This window comes from Fusarium coffeatum (assembly GCF_003316985.1).
Source record: "Fusarium coffeatum strain FIESC_28 chromosome Unknown BRIP53273_contig_166, whole genome shotgun sequence".
Classification (NCBI taxonomy): domain Eukaryota; kingdom Fungi; phylum Ascomycota; class Sordariomycetes; order Hypocreales; family Nectriaceae; genus Fusarium; species Fusarium coffeatum.
In genome coordinates, this window is record NW_022157959.1 from 176,197 (window position 1) to 196,376 (window position 20,180).

At 48.0% G+C, this 20,180-nt stretch overlaps 5 protein-coding genes across 5 annotated transcripts; 4 read left to right on the forward strand and 1 right to left on the reverse strand.

The window, feature by feature from the left end:
- Window positions 1–379: 379 nt before the first annotated feature.
- FIESC28_07499 (uncharacterized protein) lies at window positions 380–1,654 on the forward strand (the record flags this gene model as incomplete). Its single annotated transcript, XM_031161639.1, has 1 exon — window positions 380–1,654. The coding sequence occupies one exon, from the start codon at window positions 380–382 to the stop codon at window positions 1,652–1,654; it is 1,275 nt and encodes a 424-aa protein (XP_031014341.1).
- An 8,321-nt stretch (window positions 1,655–9,975) lies between these two features.
- On the forward strand, window positions 9,976–11,632 carry FIESC28_07500 (uncharacterized protein; the record flags this gene model as incomplete). The annotated part of the gene is made up of 2 exons (XM_031161640.1): window positions 9,976–10,322; window positions 10,429–11,632. The coding sequence occupies 2 exons, from the start codon at window positions 9,976–9,978 to the stop codon at window positions 11,630–11,632; spliced, it is 1,551 nt and encodes a 516-aa protein (XP_031014342.1).
- Window positions 11,633–12,402: 770 nt separating this feature from the next.
- On the forward strand, window positions 12,403–14,198 carry FIESC28_07501 (uncharacterized protein; the record flags this gene model as incomplete). Its single annotated transcript, XM_031161641.1, has 2 exons — window positions 12,403–12,603; window positions 12,660–14,198. 2 exons carry the CDS (start codon window positions 12,403–12,405, stop codon window positions 14,196–14,198), a joined length of 1,740 nt encoding a protein of 579 aa, XP_031014343.1.
- A 1,289-nt stretch (window positions 14,199–15,487) lies between these two features.
- FIESC28_07502 (uncharacterized protein) lies at window positions 15,488–17,339 on the forward strand (the record flags this gene model as incomplete). Its single annotated transcript, XM_031161642.1, has 3 exons — window positions 15,488–16,163; window positions 16,246–16,926; window positions 16,984–17,339. 3 exons carry the CDS (start codon window positions 15,488–15,490, stop codon window positions 17,337–17,339), a joined length of 1,713 nt encoding a protein of 570 aa, XP_031014344.1.
- A 462-nt stretch (window positions 17,340–17,801) lies between these two features.
- On the reverse strand, window positions 17,802–20,140 carry FIESC28_07503 (uncharacterized protein; the record flags this gene model as incomplete). Its single annotated transcript, XM_031161643.1, has 4 exons — window positions 17,802–18,294; window positions 18,344–19,752; window positions 19,811–19,937; window positions 20,004–20,140. 4 exons carry the CDS (start codon window positions 20,138–20,140, stop codon window positions 17,802–17,804), a joined length of 2,166 nt encoding a protein of 721 aa, XP_031014345.1.
- Between the last annotated feature and the right edge of the window lie 40 nt (window positions 20,141–20,180).

A 20,180-nucleotide genomic window follows, 5' to 3' on the forward strand; every position in this document is an offset into this window, starting at 1 on the left:
ATTTACCTACCCTCCCCTCCATTGCTCACGCAGTGGAACCATCCGCATTCCGTCTTACAGCCGTCTCCCTGGAAGTGGTGGGCTACTGGGTCGCTCCCGTCTTTTTGTTCTGTCTGGCTTGGACGATCCTACTCCCTGATTGGACATTACGGAAGGGCTTGTACGGGGTACCTAGTCTATGTAAGTTCATTATCGACGCAACCGATCTGAGCCGCCACTGACCCTCCAAGAAGCTAATAAGTTCGACGGTCAGCGCTCTTCCTTGACATACATGCAATTTTATGGTGTTCCTCTTCGACTTCCACGACATCTATGCGTTTTTCAATTTGTGGTTATCACCTAGATCTCACTTCACTCACCCACCATAATCTTACAGAATATGTCGGAAGCTATGCCTCTCCCATATACGACGACTGCCCCGAGCTGGACCCCAGATGCATATCACGGCGCTCGGGGCCCAGCACATTCTCAATCGCTTCCTCAATATGAACATCAAGTGCATCCTCCGGCAGGTTATTACAGTGCGACACCTGAAAACCGCCGCCCCTCACAACTACAGTCCGTACAACACCCAAGGACTGGCCATGTCTACCAACTAGCCGATATGTCGAGCTCTGTTCCGCAGCATCCACACCCCCCTCCTCCACCTGGGCTACACCATCATCATGCTGCTGGCAATCTGGCAGGTTATCACGAAAGAGTAGACAACGGACAAGGTCGTCGAATGACACACCCTTCACAACTGCACTCAGTATCAGGAGAGCAACCGCCTTCGCTGGTAAACTCGCAGCCTGGGCCACCAACGGATATGCGCACTCCGCGTTACCCTGGTCATCGCTACGATCCAAGGACTACTACAAGTACCAATCCACCGCATGAATCAGCCAGCCCTATGGTATCTCCAACCGAGCAACGACCCGATCCCATGAGAATTTCGGATCTTGTCACTTCTACCCAGAGCAATAGTCATATGTCCAGCACGCAACCAGATGGCATCAGATATAGCCTGAAGATACGGCAACAACCGATTGCAGCTAGGTCGTGCGGTTTTGGAGAGAGAGACCGGAGGGTAATTGACCCCCCGCCAATCGTCCAGCTTCTTATCGAGGGCCCAAACTTTACCAAAGAAGACGTCGCCAAGCATCTACGTTATAGCCATTATGTTATGAGTTGTTCTATTGTCGACGAGACAGGAGCCCGCGATGCTTCATTCATGCCTGAGGAGTATCGGCAACAGCGCCGACTCATGGGCTCGCTAGTCAGCGCTCCCTTTGTTGGGAAAGACGAGCATGGTGAAGAAGGCTCATTCTTTTGTTTTCCAGACTTATCCTGCAGAACACCAGGATCTTTTCGGCTCAAATTCAGCATGGTCAAACTCGATCCTGCTCGTGCGAAGGAAGTGAAGCGTTTCCCGGATCTTGCTGAAGCGCAAAGTGCAGTTTTCACAGTTTATACAGCGAAGGACTTCCCGGGCATGCAAGCAAGCACGAAGCTTACCAAACGGCTCAAAGAGCAAGGCTGTATCATATCCATTAAGAAAGGAAATGATCGGTCCAAGAATGCTAGGGGTCATGACGATTCAAGTGACGGAGATCAAGACGATGGAGACGTCGCCGCGCAAGGCAAGAGACGGCGACGTTCAACACGACAATAAGTACACGAGGATACATATGGCGTTTTTTGATATTATAGGCATGCACATACGGGGAACATACGACCAAGGTTGGGAAATATGGCGTTGTTTAGGTTAAGGATGCGGCCCTGATGTTTCTGCGTTTTGTTCCAGAAATGCAATGAAACCGGTGCGCTGACCATACCATGGATTCACTTTGTACCAGCAAGGCACTTCTCTGATAAAATAATGTTATTTTATATGCTGGGAAGGGCCGTGGCCATGTCACGGCTTCGAATGAAGAAAAAGACGATTACATTGGCAACCTATCTCCTGAATTCTTCGTTTACTCTTGCAACTCTAGTCCCTGAATACCTATTTGAACCTGCAGGGGTGGCTTTTCTGCTTTATTTCAATCTAGCCCTACAGGGCGTTTTAACACCAAAAAGGCTCAATATAAGGCAAGCGGCTGACGAAATTTGCTATATTCGGTCCACGACCAACAGAATCTGCTTGTTACTTTACTGAGGGCTTTTGTCACTTGACACTCTCAGCAACCTCATTGAACGAACTGCTCGGACCATACGATCCATGTCTTGTACATCCACAGGGAGAGTGCGGGGATACCCATCATTTCTCTAAGTATTGTACATGCTGTATACATGCATGCAGGTGCCATGAGTGGACCTTGGGCTATTAGATTGAAATCAGTACCAACTTTGATCGGCTCACATATAGACTGCCATGTCTAGTATGTGAATGCTCAAATAGATACTCGGTCCGGAGAGCCTGCAGGGCAGCTAATCACAACAAGAGATCGGCATGCCGTAGACGGACTGCAAAGCAACAGCTAACACAGAAGATACTCGTATAATTATACCATGGTTGAGACATCTGCAACTTACTCCGAATCCAGGTGCCATTAATACCTTCATCGGACTGGGTCCGATACGTTCCAGCAGACCCTCCGCAGATGTCTAATATGAAGCAGTGGAAGGCAAGCATGGGTTTGGTGATGCAGAAGCAAAAACCAAGGCTCATAATATGTGGTTACAAATTAGAGTTGCATTCCAGCTGGGTGCTGCTACAGAACACCCATAGAGTCGACTTCCTCGTACATCTGCGAATAGACTGTATCCGGGACACATGACGATATGCATCAAAACTTGCTGGATATGACATGTCGAGTCTACTGACCCATGGCTAATGACAGAAACAGATCTGGTGGCAAGGGTGGCTTTTGTCAGTCAACAAAGGCCATATCTCCAACGTTACTGAAACTTATTGATGTTACCCATCAAAGACGACTACTGTAGAAAGGTAGGGAGGATATCCTGGTGGCCGGCACCCCAATACTACCCTACCTCGAGTTGATCGGTAACTAACCTAGCGCTGAGATGGGATGGTTTCGCCCCAGGGGAAAGGTAAGTAAGTCAGCGGTCAGAGAAGCAAGGGTCCCCTCTACAAGACATGACAAGGCCGCGAATCTACGTTATCCGGACGTCCGCCGGTACAGTAACAGTATTAATGTGCATACACGACGCCTGTTTCTACAATACTAATCTACTACCTAAATCAATTGGCAAGACAACTGAGCTACTCTATTCTGACCTTTTTAACGTCACAACAGTTGGATACAGTACCGCTTGACGGTACCCTGGACCAACACTTGCCAGTCTTATTAACTGACGTCGACAGATGCGAGCAGAGGCACATATTGAGGGAGGATGAAAACTCCCAGGAATGTCTCGAATCTTCTCGAAATCCAATTTTCAGGCTACTAGAGAGGAAGTCAATAAGTTGGCATGGTTTATGGCGTCGCTTTTGAATTGTAGATCTCCGAGATCTGCAGATTATACCAGATCAAGCGACAGGCTCTTCCCTGGTGGCGATCCGGCCCCGTTAACTGTCAAAAGGAGGCGCTTCTTGCGAGGTGATTGTTCTTGATTCAGAGGTCAGCCCTCGGTCGGTTCCGGGGAACAAGGCCGGGATTCCAAAAATCATGCCATGCTGCAACATTCCAACCCAACCTAGACCAGCAGGACCAGTTATGGCAGTCAACCTATGTTGATACAGAAGCGACATCCAGATACAAGGGAGCGACTGAGCTGGCATAGTTCCTCGTCAACTTGAATCGCACTGGCTGCACTCGTTGTTGGCCATGTCAAACAAAGGCCGGAGAAAGTTGAAGTGTTCTGAGACATTCTGGTGTTGAAGGACCTTTTATGCCGCTGAGGCGCCCTGATGCAAGGCCGCCAGCTTCCAGATGGCATCATTCTCATGCAAGATAGAACACTGGGGCATCCGACGCTATATCGGCTGATCATCTAAGCTGCTCAGTCACAAGTCTAGCTTCAACTGGATCTAGGTACTCAATCACCCTTGCAGAGCCGTTTCCTCCCAGTTTTGTTTCATTCTCTAGATGAGTTGTCAATAAAGGCATGGGAATTTGTTTCTGTTGGATCACAGGTCAAGAAGAAGTGTTGGTCCCTGGCGGTTCAAGGAGATGAGCTCCTTGGGCCTCATGTACATAGAGTACCTAACGTGGCACTCATCTGGCAAGGGAAATTCAGTTCTCCATATGTCGGGATGGTAAAGCTATGTGCCTTGCATGCCTTTCGAGAGCAGATCTGATAACAATCCTGCCACATCGTGTGTTGCTCTCTTTCACGATGATCGTCTCAGCGCACTGCTTAGCATCTTGTGTTTACTTCTTGGCTCACAGCCTCCTCATCTTCCTACGGAAATATTCTTTTTCTACACTTGGACAGGATGTATGTATGTATACATCAGAAAGTTGTGTCAAAGTATTGGTTGCGTTGCCGAAGCTTGTCGATCTCCCATCTCCGGAGATAACGGATATGGAAAAAGCAAGGATCCCTTTCCGAGACAAGAGCTGAGGGAGTGTTGTCAAAACTGGAAAGATCTCCTCCCATCAGATCATGTCTGCATGAGTATCCATAAGAGGCTTTCCCCCGTGCAGCTTGAATCGTGGGGCAAGATGTTGGGTACAGTAACAAGAGGCTGGATGTGGCTATCTGCGCATTAATTGACACGCGCATGCACGAAACTTCTTAGAGGCCTATCAGTGGCTGGATCATGTGCTCTCACCTATCCTTATAGGTACAGTACATATGCATTAGTGCCTAGGATACTACTCTAGAACGGCGGTATAGTCTTGGCCCGTTGGTGGCGTCCTTGATGCCGCTTGCCCAGCCGACGTACATGCAGTAGGATCTAACAATCACCAAGGATTTTATGTAAGATGACGATACAATTAAGAATGCGACAGAAAGACTACTTCGCTGTCGTGGTATCGCTCCGGGCTCTGCTATTGACCGAATTGTTTCTGCAAGGATCAACACGAGGGCATCGAGACAAATAGTCACCCTTACCAAGCTTCGGTTGGAGATATGCCGGGTAAACGGAAGACAGTTTGGGTGAGATCCTTGACGGAAAGTATTGTGTGGTAGGGGATAGTCTAGAGTGTGATCAGAGCAGCCGAGTTCAATCGCCGCTCTCGACGTCGCTTCTTTGTGAGCTGTTTGCACTTATAAACTCCAGATGCTATGTATACTGCAATAGTGGTAACTCTCACTGCCTAGTCACTATCAGTGCTTTAACATGCTCAAATTTGTAGGTTGGCTTATCTTTTGATGCTCCTGTAGCTCGTTAATTACACATGATAGGATGGGGTCAGTACTTAGTTAGTTGCGTAGATACTTATGTTCATGATATATGCGAGTGGTGTTCTAAATTATGGTTTCTCATTCCAGTGACGTGCCTATACTGGTTAATAAGAAGAAGTAGAAGAAGCTGTAAACGCATCTATATTAAGCCTCTTTTCCCGTATGAAGGCAACAAGTGATGCCATTCCGTGTTCAAGATATGCCGGTTTGTCTACTTCGCTTTGTGTGGTGTTCTAGGTTAGGAGAAACCTACAAATGTACTACAGTAAAGCAAATCAATGAAACATAACACATTGAGGCTCTTTCCCATGGTTTAGTCTATGTGCTGTTGCCGTCCCTGTTTGAGCTTTTGCTCCTCCCACGATATGACATGAGTATGGTGATAGCTCAGCAATGGAGTGCTCTGTGATACTGGATCTCATTCACAAGCAACGTATTGAGATAGAATGTAATCAGAATGAACCTTGTGGCAATACTAAGGATTCCAGTCTTTGATTATCTCAGTGTATGGGAGTGCGTGAGCCGTAAACGTGGTGCTGTGTGGCTGTTGATACGATACTTCTCTTTGGACGCAGCTGGTGCACTATGTTGACTTTCACGTTATTTCTAGACGTTACTATTCCTACAATGCAAGACATGAAGATCTTCGTGGTTTCTATGTTCATCTATGACTATGGTGCTCGAGTTCAGAATAGCTGTTATCCCATTTTATGAGATTGTGTCGATTTTATACGAGGACACAAGCCATGTATCGAGGCCCTCTTATGTATTTGGACTCCAGACAGCATACTCTTAACTAAAGTATAGAGGGGTAGTAGCTTCTATCTCTATGATAATGTCTCTTTCTCGTCTACGTGTGCGTTCGACATCAAATTGCGAAGTGACTGCTTGAGCATTAGGCTTTCCATGCGCTCCAGGGTATTGGGCATCAATAAGCTGCATAACAAACCACCCTGTCCAACTTATTACTCACAGAGAACTGTAGTTTATCTTAATTAAATACAGTTACCAAATACATTTCCACTCAACTTGTGTAAGTTGAATCAAATATCAGAATACGCAATAACTCAGTGATCCAATGTCAACTACATACCCTATAGCCAATAAAACGATCTTGAGTATCAACATCGAGAACACGGCATTCTTCAGTGAAGTGTATGAATTGGAGCACGGATACTTGCATGCAGTCGCATGGCACGTGTGATTCTTGTATAACTCGAGTCTCTTACACCACAACGGTGAGTTCACGGCTAGAGTTGCCCTATGTGTATTAGATCCGATCGTATCTGGCCGAAAGGACGGATGAAAATAGATACAGACGGGTTCTGGCAGCGTAGCTGAGCTGTCGTAGTAATCAATCGGAGGGAGATGCGGCATGCCGACGATATAGAAGCGGGTGAGTGCTTCATCGAAGACGTCGTTGCTCAGGGATGAGGGCGATGCGTATATTGACGCACTGATCACGGAACAGGACTGGCCAAGGTTGGTTTACGTTGCATGGCCGTATATACGAACGGCTGGACGGTATATTGGAAGTTGTGGGTGAGTTTGGTGTATGTGACATGCATTACCTGGTCAGGAACTCTTACACATTCTATTTGTAGAGTGTGTTTATATGCTTTAGCCTTGGAATCGAACAGTTACATTACGAAATAGATGAGTGCGAATCGGGCTACATGTATTGGTTGCTATGGTGAAAGCAGAGTACGTTAAGCATTAAGAGAAGACGATGCAGACTCGCCATATATCACCCCAATGTAAGTCTATTTATCCCATCATTATAAGCCAAATCACTGATGGGTTCAGGTACAGGGAGTCAAGTTCTCGGGAGTGCATCCTCATGTAGGATGGAAGAAGATATCTGGTGTAGTTGATGAAGTCTAGGATAAGACGACATGATACAACGACAAGGAACAATATAAACGGAAACACCGGAAAGCTTAATTGAACAAAGAATGGCTTTATGACGTCGCTTAAGATTTGAATCTGAAACTAGATAGAAGCGAGCATTGGGTTCATCCCAAGATTTAATGGTGGTAGGAAAGATGATATAGTTGCTGGTATTATATCATGGGTATCAAAACCGACCTATTGGTTACTCACAAAGATTATCGATGGTTGTTTCGAGTCGAATATTTAATAAAGATACGAACAAAGAGTGTTGACAGCTGGACCATAAATGGTGAAGATTTCTGTACTGTTAGTACTAATAATAACTGAACAAAGCTGAAGCTGAGCATAGCCTTTGTCAAAGCAGAGCATACAGTAGAGTAGAGGTAACCGACCGTTTGCTGACAGGTGGAGTTACCTAATCAAGGGGTTGCTTGCTAGCGCGTTTCAGAACCTCTGCAGTGGAAATCAGGAAGTCAAGTCCGAAGAAAAGGCAAATGCCACGTGATTTTATCTTTAATTACAACGTCCTCTTCCCCTGACTAATTGATCAGTATCAGAGAAAATAGTCATTGTGAAAACATCTCCATTGGCTTGATGGGTCATCAAATGTTGGACCGTTGCAAAAGGAAAATTGTCTTGTTTGTTTCTTTTGAGTTGCAAGGGTTGGAAACACCCGGTCCATTCAAGAGGGTACAAGGACAAGGATCAGAGTCTGACGTTTTTAATGTGACCTGTCTGTGCTATGACTATGACTATGATCATGCTGTTGTGCGAGAGAGAGGGAACTACTATAAACTTGACTGCATATCTCAAACTAGAATCGATAATTCGAAAACCGACTTGAGCAACTAAACTATAGACTAGACCTGGGTTAGATCAGATCTCTTGTTGATCTCTTAGGAAAAACCATCTCGATCGTCTAGATTAAGCCCATGACTAGCTGAGTGACTCCTGGGCTTACCTTACCTTAGTCCCCGACCCGACCCCTGCTACACCAACAAGACCCCTGTTGTTTCAGGCCATGTCACGATCTGCAGGCACTTTACTCTACAAGGCGACCCTGTAATCTCTATCTGTTACGGGAAGACTTTGGGTCTCAACGTTCCATTCTTTGTTCCTTTGGCTTTGTTCTTTCTTTCTTGCTTGCCTTATCCTCTTTGTGCAATACAAGCAACCATCACAGTGTAACAGAGTACAGTACGGTACAGTACTGCAGAAACGCATTGCAAGGTCCAATATACTGCCAACGATCGTTGTGGTACCAGAGATAAGGCGGGAACGGACTGCGGCTTTAACTCGCAGCCTAGGCCTCGCACCTTATGCAGAGAGTTTCAATTACTGGCGGTATGCAGCCGGTGTGACTGCCAGCGCATCGCCTGGCTTCTCTTTTCTGCTGTACTCGGCGCTGCAAATTGATGTCAGCTGTTATCCGTGTTGTTACCACGAATAGCCTCAAAATGACGGGGATATCCCTTTTCTCCTTGAGCCCTAGAAGCCCCCTCCAGGGCCAGGGCCCCCTGTCAATTCCCACCCTTTCTTCTGGTAGCTCGGGCGGTAACTGTAGCGGCTAAGGCCGAGGGTGAGGCAACCCAGTTTTTTCGTATGCAGGTACGCTTTCAGGTCTGGAAGAAAGAAGAAACCATAACCAATAGTGTCGTTTACTTTTACCGCTCATTGTTGTCGTTCGTTTCATCCATATCTTATTGCCCTTTTTCTCTGTCATCTGTCATCTGTCATAACCAGGACAAAGACTAAGGGTTGGTCGTCCCCCCTTCAGCCTTAGGGTGAGATGTGGCGCCAGAACTGTAGCCAATCCTCTTTCACAGTTCTAGAGCTATTCGGTAGAAAGTTCGAAAAAACGTCCTGGGCTGGTGGTTTAGGATTGGACAGCCCCTGAATAGAGCCAAGCCAGGCCAAGCCTTCAACGGTGGAGCGTTAGAGGCTCCATCGCCAATATCCTTTGATCAAATTGATGATTCTAAGAATGAACGTGCACTTGAGGGCATTTCGCGTATTGGATTGGTCAGGCATCAGACTAGGCAGTTACTGATTTTAGGTGTTTTACAGTGGCCTTGCAGTGTTGGCCAGCTGTCAGGCAGGCCTGGGCGCTTTAGTTGGAGTGCTGTACTTTTAGGTGCTTGGCTTTACTGTGTGTTGCGCCGGAGTACCTTCGGAGTAGGAGTAGCAAGTAGCAGGCGGATACTCCAAGGATTCGGTCAAGGTCACCCCCCAGTTCCCACAAAGGCCCTTCACCTCTAATCCTCGTCCAACATACTTCTTCTTCTTGAATCCCCTCCCCTCCACACGCTCCTTTTATTTTTCTTATTTTTCCACTCCTTCTCTCGTACTCTGTACACTGCTACTGAACTGCTGGGCACGTCCTCTCTTTCATTCTTTATACCACTCACTCACTCATTCTGTATCTGCAGAGCAGTTTCAGGCACCTTCATTTTCCCTGAACTGCTTCTTACCCTCATTTTTCGGCTTCAACCCTCTCGCTCGCTCTCTGATTCACGTACCTTTCAACGGCAGTGATTGAACGAGTCCAGACGTTTGCGAAACGAAACATTCATTCTAGGTTCTCACAGGTGTTCCGGTATCACCTGCGTGTTTCCCCCCGCCTTACACTGGCTCTTCTCTCTTCTGCTTCTTCTTGAAGAATTAGCAAGTTTCCGTCCCAGTGCTCAGAGTCCTAGAGACTTCTTTTTACGCCAGCTTTTTCAACCATCTGTTCAACTCAACATACTTGAATATCGTTCATCAATTTTCAACATCATCATCATGAAGTCTACTTTCGTTGCCGCCGCGGCGCTTCTCGCCGGTGCTGCTTCCGCCACCAAGGAGGAGGGTACTTTCGCTGTCTTGCGCTTCACCAACAAGCAGCTCACCAGAGGTCGCGTGGATCCCATTCTCTTCCCTGGCGAGACTTCCACTCACGTTCACAACATCATGGGTGGAAGCGGTTTCAGCAAGAGCGCCACTGGAAAGGATCTCATGGAGTCAAAGTGCAGTAACGCCATGATCAAGGGTGACAACAGCGCCTACTGGTTTCCCACTCTCTACTTCCATGACCCCAAGTCTGGAAAGTTTGAGGACGTCGAGTTCGATTACTTCAACGCCTACTACTTGTAAGTGTAATTTCCCTATTTCCTCGTCAATCTGCGACAAAACCCTCCCCCATGTCTCATCTCACCTCCATGACCGTTTTGCTCATGTTACTAATACATCCGACAGCTTCGAGAAGACTCACGATGAGATCAAGCCTTTCCCTGCCGGTCTTCAGATTGTTGCTGGTGACGCCATGACCCGCACCATGCCCAAGGCTGGTGCTAAGCCCAACCTCGACCCTTCCAAGGGTCCCGTCAACCCCGCGAGAATGACCTGCCCTCGCGCCAACAACGATTACACTGTCCCCTCTTGGGATGCCAAGTCTGACGGTACCACAGCTGGTGTCGGTGACCCTGTCACCAAGAACGAGGGCGTTGGATTCCCTGACCGAACCTGTGACGGTCGCTACTCTCCTCTCCGAGCTGATGTTCACTTTCCATCTTGTTACAACCCCAAGGCTGGCCTTACCGACTTCAAGAACAACATGGCCTACCCCGAGGACAACGACGGCTACCTCGACTGCCCCAAGGGCTGGATCCACGTTCCTCATCTCTTCTACGAGGCCTACTGGAACACTAACAAATTCCAGGGCCGCTGGACTGAGGGTCAGGGCGAGCAGCCTTTCGTCTTCTCCAACGGTGACGTTACTGGCTACAGCAGCCACGCTGACTTCATGGCTGGCTGGGACGAGAAGCTCCTGAAGCACATCATCGACACTTGCAACGCTGGTACTCTTGGTATGGACAACTGCCCTGGTCTCTTCTACGGTCTCAACAAGGACGACTGCACTATCGAACCTGAGGTCGATGAGAAGATCACTGGTACCTTGGACAAGCTGCCCGGAAACAACCCTCTCAGTGGTTTCTCCTACGGCGACGATGTTCCCAAGATGCCTTCTTCCGGTGACGACAAGCCCAGCAAGCCTTCCGAGAAGCCTTCTGCTACCAAGCCAGCTGCCGAGGAGTCCACCGCTGCCGAGGCACCCAAGTACACCAAGCCCGCCGACAAGCCTGAGGAGTCCACTGCCGCCCCCAAGCCTACTCTGCCTTCCGTCCCTGAAGTTGTTTCCGAGGCTGCTGCTGGTGCCACTGACGTTCTCACCAACGCCCCCAAGCCAACTGACATCTTCGGCAAGCCTGAGACGGCCAAGAAGTGCAAGTCCACCAGAGTCCACACTGTCTGGAACACTGTCACTGTCACTCAGACAGCCAGCGTTCCCGCCCAGACTGAGGATGCTGCTGCTCCTGCTTACAAGAGAGATCCTGTCCGACGACATGCTCACCAGCATGGCGGATACAGCCATCTCCGCCGCCGCAGCCACCGTCACTAAACTAAGCGTTCTTACTAGAGTACGCAACGGTGCATCGTTATAAAGCATCTCGTATAAAAGGGGTGTTTCAACCAACCCCCCTTTTACTTTGGACTGGAGAATATAAGGATGGCGATTTGATGGCAAGGCAATTTTTTTTTCGATCAAAGTTTGCGTGGTGCAATGGAATTTGGCAAGTTAACGGGGGAGAAAAATATGTTGGATGGTTCAATTCGATTCGATTCGATTCTTTACATGTATATTTATGGAGGACATACCTTGCTTGACGAGGATCCAATTGCGCTAGGCGCAACTTCTTTCGCCCATTATGAATCAAGGGCATATACCCATTTCATATCATGCGACCAGCAAGAGCATATGCAAGTGACCATAAACTGCCACCTTTGAAATAGTACTTTGCTCTATACCAGCCATGTGTTGGGTCTGTGTTCCAGGAGCGACGGCGCTGTTTGTTAAATATGAGCTGCTGAAGTTATGGGTCAACAGAACGTACGTACTTCGAATTCTCTACCAATGTCACTCAACATGAGGAACAACCTCATTCATAAGACCGACTAGGTATATCTTATGTCAGAAATATTTTATTAGCAACTTTTGAATGCGACTGACATGCGTTTCCGTGGAGGTCGCAGACCAAAACACCTGCCGACTTACACGATTATAGTATCGGCTAAGTCCCGGCTAAATTATTTCACCAGTACTTCATACTTTAATTTTCTTCCTCGCCAACAACGACTTGGTCAACCACAACCTTACAAATCATCTCAATTATGTCTCTTTATCATGAAGCGGCTGAGATTCTGACAGGATCTTCGTCCGAAGGAGGAAGTCTCAAGTCCCGTGTCTTTAAGAAGAAGGGCCTCAAATCTCCCCCAAACCAGGTCTACGCCTTAGTACTGGAAAGCTGCAAATGGAGTCCCATTCTAAAAGAAGTGATTGAGAAATCAGAACTTCTCAAATTGGAGCGAAAGGTGAGTGTCAATTTCCTAAACTAATTATTGAGTTCCATATACTAATATATGAGTAGCTTACTCCGACATTGGCATTGCTTCTTGTTCATGACCTTCTACTGGCTAAGAAGGGTATTGCGCTTGCACAAAACCATGGGCTGCGTGCATCCATTGAAAGGCACAAAGCACGGATCAGCTCAGAATTTAAGCTTGCGCGACTTCGCAGAAAGGTGCCGACTCTGGAGGCTCTCACGGAGCAAGTTGAGAGGCAATGTGCAGGCGAGGAGGCAAACTATCCTAGATGGGTTCGCGTCAATGCTGTTCTGAGTACTCTGGAAGAACAGCTTGAAACCACTTTCTCGAGATACACCAGAGCTGGATCCATCAAGGAGATCGTCACCAATGCTGGGAGAAATATCTACATTGATCCTCACGTGCCAAACCTTGTTGCGATCACTCCAGGGATCAATCTTACTAAAACAGAAGCCTATACCTCTGGCAAAATCATTCTTCAAGATAAAGCTTCTTGCTTCCCCGCCTACCTTTTGGATCCGAGATCAGAAGACGGGGATTTGATCGACGCATGCTCCGCTCCCGGCAATAAAACAACACATCTGGCAGCTATTGTCAAGGAACACACGCCCGAATTTGATTCACCAAAGCAAACTATCTATGCATTTGAGAAAGATTCTAGACGAGCGCAGGTTCTTCACAAGATGGTCAAGATAGCAGGCTCTCAACCTGTGACACAGATTGGCTTTGGTCAAGACTTCTTGCAGGTGAACCCTACAGATGGTAAATACAAGTCAGTCGGAGCATTGCTCTTGGATCCTAGTTGTTCAGGAAGTGGCATTGTGGGACTGGATTCGATGCCCGATCTTCATTTACCGGAACCCTACAGCGGTAACGGGAAAACGCCGTCAACAAAACCAAACAATCGCAAAAGGAAACATGAGAAGGTCGAGCCCGCTCCTGAGAATGTCATGATAGATGACGATGGTAACGAAACAGCGATCAAATCGGAAAAGGACCTAGAAGCACGCCTTGAAGCGTTGTCATCCTTCCAACTGACACTCCTTTTGCACGCTTTCCGCTTCCCTTCGGCAAAGAAGATCACATACTCAACTTGTTCTATTCACAAGCAAGAAAACGAGAGTGTTGTTATGAAAGCTCTTCAGTCCGATGTTGCCAAGCGAAGAGGTTGGCGCGCTCTTTTACGACAAGATCAAGTTTCCGGCATGAGAGAATGGCCTGTTCGTGGATTGCCTGAAGCATGTGAAGGCGATGAAGATATAGCAGAAGCCTGCATTCGCTCTTTCAAGGATGATGGACAAGGCGTCATGGGATTCTTTGTCGCTGGTTTCGTGAGGTCTGGCGAACAAGACGAAGCTGCTGCTGACGACGAAGGTCCTTACGTGCGAGACGATAGTGGTGCTATCGTTCGTGATATGATTGGCATGCCTGTTCTGAAGTCAACTGGCGAGCCTGTTACCTTATCTCCAAAAGAGGAAAAGAGAAATACCAAGAAGGAAGAGAAGGAGAGCAGCGAAGAGGACGAGTCTGCAAGTGAGGATGAGAGCAGTGACGAGGACGAATGGGATGGTTTCGAAGATTGATTCAACATGCCAGCCAGAGCCGACAACACCATTTTTGATGAGTAGAAACACCACGCCGAGAGTTAATAAAATACCGAACAGAGGACGACGGAACCATTCCGACAATTTGGAGGCTCACCATGGACTAGGGGGTCCAGCACGTTGGGAATCAAGATCGTGTGGTATCAGGTGATTTTATGCAACCTACGTGATCGATGCAACGGCAGAGCCGGACTACTATCTGACTAATCGGTAGCCGGTTGATTTAATGCGACCGAACCCCGTAATTTCCATCCCATATCATAAGATACGGATTGGGTAAGATGGCATCATTGCATCTTTTCCCGCAAGTGGAAGATGCGGATGATCTGGCACTGATCCAATTCGGACCAATGAAGACATTGACTTATATCTGACTTGCTTACCTATGGCAAGACCAGACAACAGTATCAACCAAAGAGCCCTATCAAAGTCGAGCTTGGAATCCTGTTGGCTTTTGGATGTTGATGCGCAATAAGACGATTTGAAAAGAGCCGGACGTTCGGACCCGAACCGGACCACCGGTCTAAAGATGTCGGGGTTGATGATACCGATCGCCGACCAGACAATACTTTAAGCTTTTGATAATACAACATGTAAACCGGAGCTTCGGAGCAATTCACACACTCTTTTACTCTCCATAAGCATTGGGGTACCTTCAGGGCAACAGTGTCGCGGACATTGTGCTGTCCTCTCTCTAAGAGAGGAAAATGTCCCGAGCAGAAGTATCCGTCCTATCTGCCCGCTCGTCTGTAAGCGATAAGAAGCGCCGAGCCGCATCGCCATACAGAGCTGCTGGAGCCTCCACGTTTCACTTTACAAGACTGCCTCATGTAGTAGACTGGATGCAATATGAGCGAGTACAACACCAGACATGGACTCAAACGGAATTGAATTTCCCGTGGGGGCGGTGACGACGACAGAGTTCGCTGGAAGTTTTGAGGCACTCTAGGTCCACGGAGGATTGACAGATGTGCTGGTCCGCGTCACATCGTCCAATATCTTACACACACCCACACAGGTTCTGACCTCGGATGTTGTGATAACGGGCCGTTAATCTTTCCTGCCGGATATAAACCCTGGCAGCTGATATCGCTGAGAACTATATAAATCCTTGGTGGCCGCCGTTCTAAGTTCCTTTTATGCCAGCCTGCTGGATCAGAAAGGTCAGGGAAAATAGTGGTTCTATCTGCCCGTCCACTGCTGCTCGAAATCCTAGCCAACTCTCTGCGAAATACCGGCACTCTACGAATGCATTGCACAGCGTTAATATGACTGCTGCTACTCAAATACCACCCCTAGAATCTTCAGCCTCATCAACAACAGCCAACGGAGCAGACATCGAGTCCCAACGGACCGAGACGAAAGCTTCTCACTTCAGTTTTATACTCGATCAAACAGGCATCACAGAGGCTGTACTGAAGTACAACTACGCTGGAAATGGAACGCCAGAGTCGCCTTACCTTGTCGAGTTTCTCCCAAATGATCCACGAAATGCGTTGAATTTTCCCCGGTCAAAGAAATGGATAATCACTATCCTCCAGGCTATAGCCACACTCGCTGTTGCTTTCGCCAGTACAGCCTATTCAGGAGGTCTCACATCTATCATCACGGAATTCAATGTATCAACTGAGGTTGTCATTCTAGGTATCTCGATGTTCGTGCTCGGGTTTGCTATTGGACCTTTATTCTGGGCACCTCTATCCGAGCTCTATGGTCGCCAGATCCCATTCTTCTTCTCTTACCTGGCCTTGACCGCGTTCAATGCTGGAGCTGCAGGAGCCCCCACGATGGCAGCATTAATTGTACTTCGCTTTTTTGCCGGTTCCTTCGGGTCTTCACCTTTAACTAATGCTGGCGGTGTCATTGCCGACATGTTCGAAGCTCGTGAGCGCGGTCTTGCCACTGCTCTCTTTGCTATGGCTCCCTTCCTAGGCCCTACTATTGGTATGTCGGCTACTGCACTGGTACTTCCATCGTTCTCTTGATCACAGAGAGCTCAATAGACGTTGTTAACCACCTCGGATAGGTCCTATTGCGGGTGGGTTTCTAGGAGAGAGTGAAGGCTGGCGCTGGGTTGAAGGCATGATGGCCATCTTCACAGGCATTGTCTGGATAATCAATTCATTGGTGATCCCCGAGACCTACGCCCCCTACTTACTACGGCGCCGAGCAGCTGCCCTTTCTAAGAAAACTGGAAAGATCTATATCTCCAAAGTCGACGCCGGGAGACCTCGCCATACTGTTACGGAACAGTTTAAAATCGCTTTACTACGCCCATGGGTTTTATTGTTCAAAGAACCTATCGTTCTACTCACCTCGATCTATATGGCCATTATCTATGGTACACTGTACCTTTGCTTTGCGGCTTTCCCGATCGTGTTCCAACAGGGGCGCGGTTGGAGCCCAGGGGTCGGAGGACTTGCCTTTATTGGCATTGCTGTAGGTATGGTGTTTGCAGTTGTCGGTACAATACTGGACCAGAAACGATATATGCGTGTTGTCGAGGCCAATGGCGGTGCTGCACCTCCCGAAGCCAGACTTCCGCCTACTCTGGTTGGGTCGATACTTATCCCAGTAGGACTGTTTTGGTTTGCCTGGACCAATGGGCCTGATGTTCACTGGATCGTGTCCATCATCGGGTCGGTCTTCTTTGCGACTGGCCTGGTTTTGGTTTTCCTCTCATTGTTAAACTATCTCGTCGACTCATGTAAGTTCTCTCGTGTAGCCCTCAGATACCAAACAAGACCCGACCTAATCTCTTTAGATGTCATCTTCGCCGCCTCCGTATTGGCCGCGAATTCGGTCCTTCGCTCGCTCTTTGGTGCCGCCTTCCCGCTCTTCACAACGTACATGTACGACGATCTCGGTATTCACTGGGCCAGTTCCATCCCCGCATTTCTAGCCGTCGCCTGCGTTCCCTTTCCGTTTCTATTCTACACATATGGCGAAACTATCAGGATGAGATGCGAGTTTGCATCGGAAGCGGCCAATGTGTTAGAGCGGATGCGCACTAAACATGAGGTTATCACCGAAGACCAGGCCGCTGAAGAGGCGCACGAGGCCGAGTTGGAGCGCCGAGCAAGTAACGCGCTTCGACGGAGCTTGACTAAGTCGCATTAGAATGGATCTATCAGTTGAGTGGCCTCATCGAAGTCGAGGAGTTTGTGTCGTTCTCCAGATGACAATAGGATATAGCAACATTGGGTTTCTATGTTGGATCTGTTTGTTTAACGTCGATGAATTTTAGTGTTCGTTTTCCATCATTTGAATACACGGTGGACAAAATGTCATGGAATATGGCATTAACAGCTGTGGCCATTTTTGACGATTGTAGGACGATTGGGAAGACAATCACTGGGAAGTCATGGTATAGCAATATTAACATAGGAGATAGAAAAGGAGGCAAGCGTTAAAACTTGAGCAGATATATAATGCAGATAAGAGTTGGTATCTTTGAAATTTTGTCCATCCACAATGGTTGTGATTTCGCCTCATTACTCGTAAACACCGTCTATCACCAAGACCTTTACTGAAAAAATAGCAAACGAACCCTTCCAATATTACACTGAGATCGATTCCACGTTAAGCTCCATTCCTGTAAACTTGCGCTCCCTGGTTTCTGAACATGATTGTGTCTCTCCGTTGCAGAACCATCAGGGCTCGGTTGAGTCCCTGCTCACTGTATCCCTTACCCTCAACCATCTCCCTGCGGAGTGTGGACAGACTGGTACTCCATCCGATCGGAAGACGACGCTTCAGCTCTGCCTCAAGGCGGTTGACCTCATCGTTCAGCTCGCGACTGCCCTGGTTACTGCCCTGGTTGACAGCATCCATGGTAGAACACAAGAAGAGACGGATGGCTTCGTCCACGTGCGTTTCGGTGGCGATGGGAGAGAGGGTGAGCTTAGCAAGGGACTCAGTAATACGAACGATAGCTTCGAGCTGACGGACAGTGATAGGGATAGAAGAGCGAGTGTTGGCCTCCATCTCAGCGGCATGGACCTGGCGACGGATGGAAACAAAGTGAGAAGAAAGCTTCTCAGCAGCCTCATTGCTAAGTCGAGGGGCACATCGACTATTAAGGGTTAGTATAGGCAGAGAGGATAGAGGAGGGAATAGCTTACGTCTTGCAGTAGGTGATGTATCTTCGCATCTTGTCAATCGGGATTTCAGACTCGGTCATGTCCTCGGCGCCTCGACCGTTCATCTGAATACCAAGAACGTGCTTGGCCATGGTCTCGTCCTTTTCACGGCTATGTTCATCCTTGACAATGTAAATCATATCGAAACGTGAAAGGATGGTGGTCTGGAAGTCGATATTCTCTCCAGGAGTCTTCATATCATCATATCGACCGAAAATAGGGTTGGCAGCGGCCAAAACTGATGTCCGCGCATTAAGAATGGTAGTGATACCAGCTTTGGCGATAGAAATAGTTTGCTGTTCCATAGCTTCGTGGATTGCCACTCGGTCCTCGTCCCTCATCTTATCGAATTCATCGATACACACCACTCCACCATCAGCCAAGACCATCGCACCACCTTCGAGGTAGAATTCACGAGTGGACTGATCACGCTGAACAGACGCTGTGAGACCTGCTGCAGATGAGCCCTTTCCGGAGGTATAGATGGAGATCGGAGCTGCCTTTTCGACAAACTTCAGCAGCTGAGATTTGGCTGTACCAGGGTCACCAAGAAGCAACACGTTGATGTCTCCTCTTAGCTTCATTCCGTCAGGCAGAATCTTCTTTGAGCCACCTAATAGCAAGCAGAGAATTGACTTCTTGATATCACGGTTTCCGTAGATAGAGGGGGCGATGCAGTCAGTCATGACGTCGTAAAGGTCCGGGCGTCTGCTCATTTCCAGGAATTCTTGCTCTTCTTCTTCACTGAAAGTTGCATTTCCCTTGGCTGCTTGATCGATATCTGACTGGATTCCAACCGCCCTCAAATAGGGGGTACGAATAGCCACAGCACCGCCGGTGGAGGAGTTCTTGGAAGCCTTATTTTGGTAGATGGAGAAGATGCCTGTGACAGTACACCTTGAGCCTGGGACAACTCTATTTGTCAAGTATCTGTCGGCTGAGATAAGAACGTGTCTGGGCAGTTCTCCTACGGGAACTTGATCGGGCGCTTCCTGAAGCTTGATAATTTGTTGGTCGACGAAACGAGACTTCTCATGGGCGACGAAATAGGGGTCCATGGGACATTTTGGCGTTGGGTCATTCGGAACTCGGCTTCGACTGCATTGTCGGGGAAGAGTGACACCTGTGAAGCCACCAAAGACAGGAATATTCTGAGTATGCCCACAGTTGCGACATTGTATATGGAGCTCTGTTGCCTTTGATGACATGACAGAGGCACCAATGACAATACCTGGCACACGTACCAGTCGTGAGATGGTTTCGGAGTCGAGGTTTCGGATTGAGACATCGTCGGCGTTTGAGTGAAGAAGAAGCTGGTGCTCAGGAAGCTCGACCTTGGGTTCGTGGGGGAAGACAATGCGGTGTGTGCATTTCTTTAGCGCATTCTCGAACTAGTATTGGTCAGACATATGCTGTGTGCAATGTGCGATGCTGTGATTTGCTCCTTACCAGAGGGATGATCTCGGCAGGCTCAGAGGTCAATTGATGTGCCAGATCTTCGTTGAAGCTGATCAAATCGTTAATGTTGACGTCGCAGAAGTATCTCTTGAGTAGCGCATTCTCTCGTAGTTGATCTCTATAATATTGTCAGCACATGTGATTGTCTTGTGTATGCATGAATGATGCTCAGGGCAGCACAAACCTGTAAACGAAATTGTTGTCGATACGGAAGTCGAGGATGAAGGTTTCAAGCTGCGTCTGACGTTGAAGTCGCGTATCTCCGTTTTCACCGAAAGACGGCTCATAGACGTGAGTCGAGTAAACTGATCCGCGATCCATCTTGTTGTTTGTGGTTGTGAATGATAAGGTATCGTATCGT